The sequence below is a fragment of the Chelon labrosus genome (assembly GCF_963514085.1).
Source record: "Chelon labrosus genome assembly, chromosome: 2".
Classification (NCBI taxonomy): Eukaryota; Metazoa; Chordata; class Actinopteri; order Mugiliformes; family Mugilidae; genus Chelon; species Chelon labrosus.
The window spans coordinates 33,008,889-33,021,556 of NC_140338.1; the positions used below are offsets into that span (position 1 = coordinate 33,008,889).

The window sequence follows — 12,668 nt, forward strand, 5'->3', positions numbered from 1 at the left end:
AATTACATGAAACCAGTAGTTCCTTTTATCTGGTTGACTTCTGATTGTAAAACTAGTGATTTCCTTTTTTGTCCTGTAAGGTGTGTGCTTGGAAACACCACAATCCTGGCAGAATTTGCCGGAGAGGAGGAGGTGAACCGCTTCTTTGCGCAAGGCCAGTCGCTGGGGGCAAACACCACGAGCTGGCAGGCCAACCCGGGAAACAATCAAAACCGGATGGGTGGGGCAACGCAGTCCCATTCAATTGGCCAGTGGAGCAGCGGTACTGGTGGAGGCAAGGCCAGCGGAGGTGACCTGCTGTGGGGCGGAGTGCCCCAGTACTCCAGCCTGTGGGGGCCGCCGAGTGGAGAGGACGCCCGCGTGATCGGGAGCCCCACTCCCATTAACACCCTGCTGCCTGGAGATCTGCTGAGTGGGGAGTCCATGTAGGATGATGCCACGACACACTAACCAACCCACCACCACCACCATGTCATGTAAGCTATTGGTGGAAGGTGGGGTAGAAAAAAAACAAAAAACAAAAAAAAAATAAGTATGAACAGGAGCAAAACCCAAGCAAATCATGTGGCGATAATCAGTATCAATTTGAACTGTTTTGAACTGTGAATTGTGAATCAGAAGGCTGTGGTCCCTACCACACAGACTGAAGACCCCAGTCCTTCTGCTTTACTTCGGTCCTTTTTTTGTTTGGTTTACCTTTTTTGGGGAAAAACATTTTTTTTCCTTTTGGTATTTTTGAAATGAATCATATAAAAGAAACTGAAATGAGACACAACGCAAAGAAACCTTTTAAGTGTTTTTAGTTTTTCCATAAGTATACATGACATTCTGTGTGAAGTGTTTTTAGGAGAAGCAATCAAAGCTGCCATCTGAGACTTTCCTTTTCCCTCCCGAAAAAAAAAAAAGAACCCAAAATAAGACTTAAAAAAACGACCATTCCCAGCATATCCATGGCCAATGATGTTGTTCAAAGAACTTTACTAGTTATGTTAATGTTTGTTTCTCAGCACTAATATTAGCCTTAAGTGCTCTCTGGCCCAGGTCCTTCCCAAGCCGCCTTTTTTAGTTTGTTTTGTAACTGAAGAAATAGCTGAAATCTTGCACAGTTTCACCTCTGAGCCAGCAAGTTGAACAGGACACGACTGGTGACCAACTCTGTCACTGGACAGTAAGAAGGCCTGGCACCGTGACTGGCCCTACCAATCATCTGCTTAATTATTTAAATTGTCTCCAAGGAATTGACACAGCCGTTAAATGTTCTTTTCTTTAAGGTTGAAGTCCAGGCAAATTTTTTTGACATCTATCACAACGTATAAGCTGAGAGAAGATTATTTGTCAACCTTGCTGCGTGTGTGCATTTTCTTACGTATGTCCAGTGGAACCTAATCATTGACGTCTGCAAGCCCAGATATTCAACTCGGAACCCAGACGCTCACTGGTGCTTTGTCAAATTTTCTATTGTCCGAATTGTTATGAAGCCCAGCAGCCTCTATGGTCATCCAACTTTCGGAGGAAAAAAAATAACTCAATTTTATTTTTTAGTGACAGTTACATTGTGCAATATACACCATAGACCTTTCTTCCGTCCATACTCGATGTCCACCGGAGCTGGTTTGTCTTTTTTCTTTTCCTTTTTTTGTGGATTGTTGCTGATTTCAGCAAAAGACTTTGGAACTTCAAAAACCTTACCCCTTTTCAAAACTTGGATTCCCTCCAGTCCAACAATCCCCCTGAAACTGTTGGGAAAACTCTGCAAAGAGGAAGAAGCAGCTGTTGAACTGTGCATGCAGCAAACTGTACTAAAAAAAAGTGACACTGGTACACGACAATGCACACTTCCTCTCTGCGTGCCACAGCCACACCCAACAGAGACTGAAACCACAGTGGGATTGGATGGTTCTGGGTATCTGGCACAATACCAAATAAGAGGGGTTTCTCCTAATGCAGTAGACCTACGAGTGTTCCTTGCGTTTGGTACTGTACAAACAGAAGAGACTAAGACTTTTATAAATTCAAAGGGTTTTATCATAGCACTTATGAAGAGCAAATCGCTTCAACTGCAATCCAATAAATCAAAAAAGGAGCAGCAAAAACATTGAAAACTACAAAAAAAATACTGCTCCTTTATGTACTGTATCTATTCCATGGAAATGTGTGTGGCGTTGTTCCTCTGGTAGCAGGATGAAGGGAAACAAAACTGAAATGTACCATTGGACTTTGGGGAAAAAACTTCTCTGAACTATATCAAAGTGAATATCACTGTTACTCCAAAATCATTAGCCTTGTTCTGTTTGGAGGCACTAGACTTGCAATGTCAGCTGTCTCTGACACCCGCTGGCCGGCCAGCCAGCCAGCCAGCCAGTCGGTCGGTGGGTGAGTCGGAGTGGGGTGGGGCGTGGGAGAGTCCACTGAGTGCCTCATTGCTGTGGTCCTTTGGGTGTCATGCGGCAGCCACACAGCGCAGCACTTCCTCCTGGGCTCCACTTGACCCTCCCTCAGTCTGACAAGAAACACAGCTCCTCCAAGACTGGCCAATCACGGCTCTCTGCCACACACGGCATTTCCAATGGGGGCCCACCACCACCACGACCACTCGACCCTGCTGTCATCCTGCCCTCTTCCCCATCTCTCAGTTCTTTGACACAAAGATCACTTTAGCTGGAAGATGTAATAGTCATATTTCTGGAATTTTTGCCAGTGTACTTTGTATTTTTTTTTTTTTTTTTGGAAAAGATCATTAGATTTTTTTTAATGTGTTATATTGTTATTTTTGTCTACATGCAGTGGTCTACAAAATACTGGCTGCTGAACTAGCCCTTCACTGTTCATATGCAGAAACACTTTGGTCAGAGGTGCCTCTGTATGTTCATCCTGTGTATTGAATGCAAAATGAGGATCAATACTACAGACCGTTATTGATTGTCTATTTGTTTTTAACTGATCATGCTTTTGTGTTTGACAGTATTCTGTAGTACTTCCAGGTAGTATCTTGAGATGTGTTTAAAAAAAGAAGAAAAAAGAAAAAAAAATTAAGGTGTCTCAGACGGGGATTGGGTGTTTGTCGCTCCAAGCTGCTCCGCCTGCTCACAGGCTGTCCCCCCTTGCCCTTTGCCTAGCTGCTACGCTAAAACCTCCTCCTCCACCTCAACCAGACCCAGTAGCCCTCCCCTGACCAGGCACCAACAGGCCCTTGTATCTGTTTCTATGCAAAAGACTAGAGGCTGGGGCCCTTTACAATACGCCAAACCTGACTCGGGAACGAGCACTCCTCCCAGAGCTTGGCATACCCTAACCATTGTCCCCCGTGCGCTCTTGTCAGCACTTCAGAATGGCCACAGTTTCTGTAAAGTCAGGCTAAGCCACCAGAACACTGTCATATACTAAAGTCAGAAAACTTTATCAAGGTCGGCCTTTCTCTCTACGCTGACAACACTTCTGTCCAGCTTGATCTCAGGGTAGGGGAGTTGATGATACCAAGTATGAGATGCAGCTCTCCGTATCTGTCCTTTCTACTGTGAGAGCTTAAATTAAACGGCCATCTGCGCAACAATATGTACAGACCTCACGCCTCGAAATTGAATCTTGTATTGAATCCTTTTCCCAAAAGGTGGCCTATTGTTACTGTTTGGGGGGGACATTATTGCATGTTAAAGATGCCAACATATTGTGCCAATATAAATTTGCTGTGTCATACTGTATCTTTATAGAGAGCACTTCTGTTCCCTGTTTGGAGGAGCTTTGATAACCTTTGCAGAGGGAGCAGCGGGGGACAGGAGGGAACAAACAAAAGGGCGGCAGCATCACACCCTTAAATGACTGAGATTTTTTTTATGCTTTGTGGGGAATGCCCCATGCTAAGGAGAAAATCTTTACTCAGTTGGGGGTTCCAGTTTGCTACAGTGCACAGTTGATGATGGGTAATCCCGGGTACATATTTTTTTAAAACCAAAAATGAAATCGCATTTTAACGTCATTTTTATGAAGTTTGACATAAAAACCTTAAAAATGCTAAAAAATTTAAATGAAAAAAAAAAAAAGATCTATAATATGTTAAAGCTCTGCACTTCTAGCTGAAACGTCTCCGGTCACCAGCCTCTACTACCACCATCTAAAGGAGTGGAGCGGTGGCCGGGGTGCCTTTTTGTGGATGCTGTATTTATCTTGTTTTATGTTTGTGTCCTGCTCAAAGCGGGGCCCACTGAACTGTACATTTCCACAGACCCAGATGGCTTGGGCCCACTGTATCAGCCTCACTCTCTCATCCTGCAACAGCGGGAGTGGAGAGGCACATTTCAAGAGGTACAAAGTCTTAAAAACGAAGAAAAAAAAAAGCTTAAAAAATTTAGAAAAAAAAAAAACTAAACGGGAAAAGGCTACCTTTCAGGACTTGCAGTCCTGCAGCACACAAGCAAAAATCACTATTGCCTGTTTCTGTAACTGCCTTGATCCAAGCTCAGACAGACCCAATAGCCGAGGACCTCCCAGCATCCTGTACTAACTGGAGAACCCTGACAGTGAAGGGGGTTTCCCATGCTGCACCAGCATCGAGAGGCTCTCCTCTCTACAGTTCTCTTCTAGATAACAGTATATATGTATACACTACATATATATACATATATATATATATACTGTGAGCACGGTGTGTGGTATCACCTCTTCAGACTTCTTGGATCGTAACCTCTGAAACTTTTCCTTTTTTGTTTGAAACGTCTTGGTTTAATACAACTGAAAATGAGCAATATGTATTTTCCCCGCAAATAAGTGATACAAAGGAAAGAATTGGGGTCAGGTGTAAACTGATACTTGATTGATTGAAAGCTGCGTCTTTCTTATATGGAGATGGATATGCACGTTTTGGTTTTGATGACATATTACAGTACTCTGAAGTGCTTGTACTGTATATGTGTGTATTTGTTTGTCAGTTAGCCTGTCTAAAAGCCCAACCTGAATCACCTGGTTCAATGCATATTTTTACCCAGTTGATTGAGAGAAAAAAAGAATCACAAACATATCAAAACAAAACAAAAATATTGAACAGAAATACTTGAATCATGGAGCGCCATTAACATAATGTGAAGTCAGTAATTATTTTTTTTTTGTTTGTTTTCTCCATCTGACAGGTACACTTAGGGGCTTTTAGAGAATATCAAATATGTATTGCATTAAGTTACAAATACAAAATCTTTGAAAAAAAAAAAAAAGTCATCTTAGACGTGTGCTTGAAAGTCAGATGTTCGTATGAATGTGTGCTCAACAAATTGTGTGAGTGTGTACAGGACACATGGCCTGCTGTTATGTTCCACTCAGTATATTTTGTGTCCGTTTTTATCTTTGTGTTCTGTCAAAAACTATTCTGATAGACATCTTCTAACGTTGCACTGAGTGTCTTCTGCCCCTCACTCAGCTAATCGTAGGTAAACGAGTCTAAGTACGGAGGGGTGACGGTGACAATTCATGTGTACATGTTTACTCAAGGACTTTGTTTTTCATTCTATCTGTAAAAAGTTTATCTACCTTATAGTGGCTTTTATTGTGGAATAATCCAGTACAAGGATTATCATTGAGTATTGCACCATTTTGTTCCAATTATACAAAAAATGTAAAGAAAAAAAATCAAAAAATACAAAAATACAAAAAAATCAAAAAAACAAAAAAAATATAGAAAAATAAAAAACAAAGAACTGTGGCCATAGCTAGCTGTAGAAGGACTAGTAATCCTGACGTTAACTTCATGGAGAAATGGAAAGGGATTAATGTGGGAGGTGAGTTTGTTACAAGACTCATTTCAGAGGTGCCTATCTTTTCTTTTTTGTTTTGCAAAAGCCACCTGTCGTTTACAAGCATTTCATTTGTCTGAAGTTCAAGGAAATAAGAATTTATAACAGGAATGTTGTTTAAACAAAAAAAAAAAGGACAAATTTCATCTTCCATCAAATATGGACATGAAAATCTTGCAAAATGAAGATTTATGCTACTTTCAAAACTCTGGGATTGATCAGTGTTGTCATATTTCAATTATGAATTTCTCTTTTCATTGTGGATAGACTATCTCTGTATGTATTAAGTTGTGATTTTGTGTTTTCTGTAATACTGCGACGCAGTTTGCTCACTATCTTGCACACTCATAAAAGATGTGGATTTTGTCTCAGGAAGGCCAGGGTTCCAGATACCAACTCCATCATTTCTAGGTTTAATGTTTGTGTCGGGGGGAAAAAGAAGCAACTGAAATCTATTAAACTCCAAGCAAGCACTGAAGTTCATGAGTTAAACAGAGTATAGAGTGTACCATTGTTTCTTTAAAACATTAAAAAAATGTTTGTAGCAAGTTACATATTTACCAAATATGACTGAGAATCAACTTTGAGAAAAGTGGAGTGCTTTACATGTGAAATCTAAGTAGAAATTGCTTTACATTTAAACAATGATCAATGGTCTGATTGTCAAAAAGACAGTGACAGAAAAATGCATTTGTATGTTTTTGACTTTGTTTCCATCCTGTAGTTCAGGAGCATTGTGCAAGATTTTTTTTTTTTTTTTTTAAATCATCTCTCCTGTCTGTTACAGTGTCTGTTTGTGTGACAGGTATTGAATAGCTGAGAGATTTCTTAACATGTGAGAAGAGATGGTTGTCAGGGGCAGGTTGAAGTGGAATAAAGCTGGTTTTTAAAGGATCATGATCTATGCACAAGTGGGAGGGAGGAGTACAGGCGTCGCCGCTGCACTGCGGCCGTTTGTCGACTCAGACTCTGGGGTTCAGGGTTTGATGTAGGGTTGTTTTTTTGTGTGTGTGTGTGTTTTGCTCAAATTTCTTCCACTCCCACCCCCCACCATCGCCATCTAATGTTTTAGCAAAACTTTACATTGCGTCGTCATGCTGTGTAATCCTTAACCAATGAGCGCTTATCCTTCTGCTAAAGCACTGTGGGTTGTACTGAGTAAAAAACAAAAGCCCATGACTTTTAAGGGGGTCTGTTTTTTAAGGGGGGGGGGGGGGGGGGTGTACTTTGCCTTTGCCTTTCTCTTTACTTTGGAAAAAAAAACATTAAGGAAAAATGTCTGTAACTGAAATACAAAGTTGTGGCTTTTAATGTTGTTCTTTTTTCTCCTCATAGAATGTGATTGTTAAAGACATGCACCAGAAAAAAATGTTTCTATGATTAATGGAGCTTCTTTCGGACTATATTAATAAATTACAAATTTTCTTGGCTGTTACAGAGTGTCTTGTCTCATTTTGTTGTTGCTTTTTGAAATGTCAGTGCATGCATAATACAAGGGGTTGTGTTAAGTTTGCAATGTTGCCAGTGAATGAGCAGCGGGGCTTGATGGTCATAGTCAGGTAACGTTTCAAGAAAAAAAAAGGAAACGGTCTTGTTTGAGTTTTCTTGACGATGTTTCACCACCAGCCACCACTTCCTTCTCCAGGTCTAAATGACTGCTGGAGATTAGGTTTTCATTAGGAACATCTATGGGTCCTGCCCATCTGAAACTGCCATAAACAACCCAATACTCTCATAATGACAGGGATTTGTTCTGGTTTCTCTCAATTAGTAGAGCTCCAGCAACCCATTAATGATCAGAAACTCACGATTCATAATGTGGATGGGGGCTTTTGGGGACAGATGTCAAGTATCTAAAGTCACCCTGGTGAATGTTTTACGACTAGCACCACTTGCTGTTTGTAAGAGTTTTTATTTACACCATTTCAATTATCAATGGCTGCATTTACATGGACAGTATTTCTTCACAGAAATCATTCTGATTAGAGATTCCATTTTGACTGTTTACATGGACACTAAATTAAATGACCTGATAAGATACAATAAATCCATTTCCATGTCCCAAAACACACAAATACGCATTCTCTGACACGCACAAAGTGAAATCTGCTGGAAATCCCCCCAACTTTGCTGGCAACACTGACATTATTCAAAATAAGTTGACCAAAGCAGAACCACATTTTCAACGGAATAAGCTCACATCAGGCTTTTCACGCTTGTTTGTTTTGCTACCTCCATGTTTGTGTCCCTTGTCACCTGATGTTTACCCTGTGTGGGACGAACATGCACAGAAAGAATGAATTGATTCCAACCAGGGAGAAACAACCGGGTCAGACGTTAACATGGTTATTAAGCACAATTATTAAAGCCTGATTATTCCTTCCCGTCAGGCCAGTCTGACCTAAGACTATGTGGTATTTTATTCTGAGTAATCTACAATTAGCGTCCATGTAAATGTAGCCACTGACATTTACGGTCTGGAGACATGTGGGCGAAAAAAAGGCAGTGAAGCATGTTTTATGTTGTTGGGTTAGAAACGGTGACTATAAACACTGACATAAAATCATGTCTGGTTATTTTCCATTAACAATTTCTCAAATGACTTTCCAGAAAAGACATTGTAGCACAATATACACCATAACAATTTGATATAAATCTACAAGTAATACGACTTTGTCCCTAGCCCTGTGATAGACTGGAGACCTGTCCAGTCTCGCCCTCTCGCCCAATGACAGCTGGGATAGGCTCCAGCTCCCCCGCGACCCTCCACAGGACAAGCAGCTACAGAAGATGAATGAATGAGTGAACAACTTTGTCCCTTTGGCTCGCTGCAGTATCAGCCAGACATTTATTAAAGCTCTTAAGGAAATGCAAAAAATAAAGCACTGCATGTGATTAAAACACTTGTTGAACCACAGTTGATAGGCTGAAAACACTTGTGATCAGAGTCCAGTGCGTTTGAGGCAGCTGAGTTGTTCTAATCCATGATGCTGATGAGAAGGTTTAAAGTTTCAGGGACTCAGTCCTAAAGCAGATGGCCCCGCTGGGACTTTCATAGTGGTTCTCAGGGCAGGACTTCTTTGTCAGGCAGTTTCTGTACTCAGAAGACTCTGCTTCCTCCAGGTGGTGGGGGGCCAGCTTCCGACCGTGAGGCGTCACCCCGACCATCTCCTCGTAGATGGGTGCCTGAGGGCGTGACTTGTCACTGCGGCTTGGTTTGCGCTGGTAGTCATCGAGAGAGGAGGAAAACAAATCAGTGAAGAGAACAAACAGGTTTGACACACTCTCGATTTCCTGTGTTAAAATCAAAGTTTGCCATTTACTGTCAAGACGGCATCCTCAATGGGAAGTCACAACCGAATCTAAACCTCACCCTCACAGATGCCAGAGGAAAAAAAACACAGAATAGATCAGCTCCAGTATAAACGTAATAAGTAGTATACTACTAGCGCAATCTTATTAAAACAAGAAGTGGAGTAAGTGTTTAGGTACTTGGTTACTGAACTTTAAGAAAAACAAGCTGAAGACAAACAGCAAAACATTATGAAACCAGTGCGGTTTGTGGTTGAGCTGCAGAGGAACTCACTGTCACGATCTCAACAAGCAGGTGCTGCATCAACTACCACCCCCCACCCCCCCACTGCAAAGTGTCAAAGCAGCACCAGTAAAATATTCACAACACTCACTTTATAAAACACCACAAATCCAGCCAAGAGCAGGAGGAGCAGAAGGGCCGCAGCCGAGGACAAAGCGTACAGCAGAGTGGGGTAGCTGGAGCAGCCGCACCGGTCACCTGCAGGGGGGGGGGGGGGGGGGGGGGACGTGTTCAGATGGAGTGGTTAACATAGCAAGACTCAAACATTCATGGCCAGAGTCCCCCCGAGGAATTAAACCAACGCCAGCTTCCCTGCTGCTCTGCACCCTAACCTCTGGCAGCACGCTGCTCATTCAAGTATACAGATTCACAAATCACTGTGGCATAAAGACAACGCAACGCACAAAAATAAAAGAAGAACAATAACAGCACAAGAATGGTGGAGTTCAGTGGAGGGGAAGAAACCACTGAGACAAACTTCCTTCCTATTTTTGGGTTGCATTTTGAACAAATCATTGGTTTTAGGGGACAGCTGTTAATCGTGGGAAGACTGATCGCGGTTGGGGAAACTCCTGTTTGACAAACTCATCCAACAGGAGCTGGGACTGTTGGAGATGAGCTCAGCTGCAGAATATTACACCTCAGACACCAGACTCTCAGTACAACAATACCAATGTATCTGAAGATATTTTAGAGTCAGCCTCCCAAATAGTGACTCAAACTTTTATATAGTTTACCTTATTCTAGTTTTTGTATCTTTTTGTATCTTTTTGTTCCCTGCCGCTGTAACACCCTAATTTCCCCAAGGGGATGAATAAAGTCCTATCTTATCTTATCTTATCTTATCTTAAACTGCTAGTCTGTCTTGTTCTTAGTGTCAGTAAATTAAAACTCACTTCCTGACACAGAGGCTCTCAGCCCCGACCATGTTGCTCCAAATGAAGATGTAAAGCGTTGAAAACTGGTCCTAATATATGATTTTTGAATATTCCAACAGCTGAACACAGTCAGTCGTTGGTTACGGACTGTGTACTGATCCACAAGTTTGTTTATAGCAACAAGTCAGTGTATGACAGTAATAAAAATGTGTTGTTGGTCTTTTAATGGGATCTGATGTACACTTACACAATGACAATTCTGTTACATTTGCTTGGTGCTATCAGTGGTTCACAGACAAACATACAAATAAAGAAAAGGGAACATGACTGTTGCGCAACTTCAGAGCGTGCAAGTGTCTCTCAAGTTTCAACTGTGTGGAAAGTTATACGTTTTAACTGATGTTATCAGTAGACGTTTTGTTAGTAGAAGAAGTCAGATGTATCTGTGGTGAATTGATGGCTGCTGAAACAACACAAAAAGAAAAGGGAAACACAAGGGTGCCACAACGTCAACAAAAAATGTTAGTGTGATGAGTATGTTTATTTCAAAAGCCTGAGAAAAGTGAAGCGCCAGCCAGCTGAAATCACCCGGGCTCACTGTGGCTTCACCCACCTTGCACAGAAATAAACACCACGTTCCTCCCTAGACTGGTGTAGACGTCGGGCCTGCCATGCAGGAGCAGCTGGCAACTGTACAGGCCGCTGTCCTCTGGCTGCAGCTGCTGCAGGGTGAGGTTGTAGCCGATGCCGCTGGGGCCAGGCACCGAGGACAGTCGGAACTTCTCTCCAGGTAACTGAGAGGACGAGGACGACGAGGAAGGACGCCAGCTGCTGTGCTGCTTCGAGTGGTATAAAACCTCCACAGGTGCCAGGCCCCGCTGTCTCTTTAGACTCACCCCGTCCACGGCCAAGCCATCCCCGTTTGAGGGGAGACAGGGAAGCACAACTGAACCCCCAGCACACGTCACTATCACCTCCTTGTCCACCAAGCCGGGGGCATCTCCAGAGGAGAAAGGGAACAAGACGAATGTAACGGACACGAGCACCACTAATTTAAACGGTGAGATCAGTCAAACAGAAAATCCCACTGAGAGTGACTCATGGGTTAACAGTCACAGAGTCAGACAGAAATGTGGGTTTTCAGATGTGTCTGGCCTTGCTGTGAGACCAGGCTAGACATTTTACACCCCAAAGGAAAACAGGCTTCATGGTTTAGTTTTAATAAGGCAGGATTAATGAAGGGATTATCAGCTGTAAGGATTTATTAATGGCTTTATGAACTCTTCATACATCACTAACAATAAACCCCCACGAGCAGATGTTATACCCTTCTAGTTGAGTGGTTTTACACTGTGGCTTTGGAAAGTTTAACTTTCTGTGGGCAACAATGACTGTGGGATAAAAATAAAAAAAAGAAGTAAATAAGCACTCACCACCACTAACAAGGAGGAAGAATTCAGTCGTTCCGCGTATCTTTTCATCTTCAGAGGAAGGATTTTCCGCGACAAACTCACAGTAGTAGCGGTCCGTGTCTCTGACCCTCAGCTGAGAGATGGTCACATTCACAGAGTGAAGGCTCGGGTCTCCACTGACAATGGTGCGGTTTTTGTCAGCACTGTCGCTCGCTTGGAACTCGCTTTTGGTGTACTTGAACAGCACCTCACTGGGACGGAGCCAGCTGCGTTTCAGGTAGACACCAAAGGGCGGGGTGCTCCCCTTCTCAACCGCACAAGGAAGAACCACAGACTCACCCTCAAGTCGCTCCAAGAACTGAATGTCACTGCAGACTGGATGGAAACAAAAAGATATGTGTCAAAACACATTATTTCATTCTTAGCCGACAGAAAAAAAATATCTTAGGATACGCTTGTTGCTATTTTAGAGTCATTTTGATTGTATTTGTTGGAGCAAAAGGCCAAAAATACATGATAAATGCAGTATGAGAGGGAACAATCTTAATTCCTGTTCAACGAAATTTAATATTCAACAGGCAAGAAAAACAGCAGAGCAAAGTTACATTCAAACAGATATGACCACACTGACACTTCAGCCGTCAGCAAATGATCAGATCTGGAGCCTGAGCCACAGAAGCAGACTTACCAAAGCCAGTCTGGGTGATGAGCAGAGTCCACAGACAAGCCAGGTACTTGGTCCCAGTCATCTTCAATACCAGCAGGAGACTCTAATTAAGATCCTGAGGGAAGACACTAGTTTACACCATGGCAGCACAGATGCAAGCACTCAAAACTGAATGTCAGGAGTTTGGTTAACTGTAAATGAAACCAAGAGGAACTCCATGAAGCTCCACCTTCAAACCTCAAGGCGCACACAAGAGGAAGCACACAGTATGTGTATGGGATCAGCTTCTTACAGCTGTGTGGCAACGACTCAAACATGTCATCATATCCAAGAACTGAA

At 42.5% G+C, this 12,668-nt stretch overlaps 2 protein-coding genes across 2 annotated transcripts in view; one reads left to right on the forward strand and one right to left on the reverse strand.

Annotated features, from left to right (window-relative positions):
* The window catches only part of tnrc6c2 (trinucleotide repeat containing adaptor 6C2), a 53,727-nt gene extending 47,806 nt beyond the window's left edge, over positions 1–5,921 (forward strand). The window contains exon 24 of the mRNA XM_084554403.1: positions 81–5,921. Coding sequence (XP_084410529.1) covers positions 81–429 — 349 coding nt within the window. The 3' untranslated portion in view covers positions 430–5,921. The remainder of the gene's footprint in view (positions 1–80) is intronic.
* On the reverse strand, positions 2,998–12,668 carry cd7al (cd7 antigen-like). Its single transcript, XM_084573537.1, has 5 exons — positions 12,351–12,668; positions 11,684–12,037; positions 10,864–11,250; positions 9,464–9,570; positions 2,998–8,999 (listed from the first exon to the last, which is right to left on the reverse strand). The coding sequence occupies exons 1-5, from the start codon at positions 12,409–12,411 to the stop codon at positions 8,781–8,783; spliced, it is 1,128 nt and encodes a 375-aa protein (XP_084429663.1). The 5' UTR covers positions 12,412–12,668; the 3' UTR covers positions 2,998–8,780.

Bases quoted from the DNA above. Each gene is read 5' to 3' on its own strand.
- cd7al (XM_084573537.1), bottom strand. From the start codon at position 12,411: ATGACTGGGACCAAGTACCTGGCTTGTCTGTGGACTCTGCTCATCACC. The intron at 11,251-11,683 runs GTGAGTGCTTAT...TCTCCTCTGGAG, and splicing joins CTTCCTCCTTGTTAGTGGTG to ATGCCCCCGGCTTGGTGGAC. The intron at 9,571-10,863 runs GTGGGTGAAGCC...CCCCCCCTGCAG, and splicing joins GGTGTTTATTTCTGTGCAAG to GTGACCGGTGCGGCTGCTCC.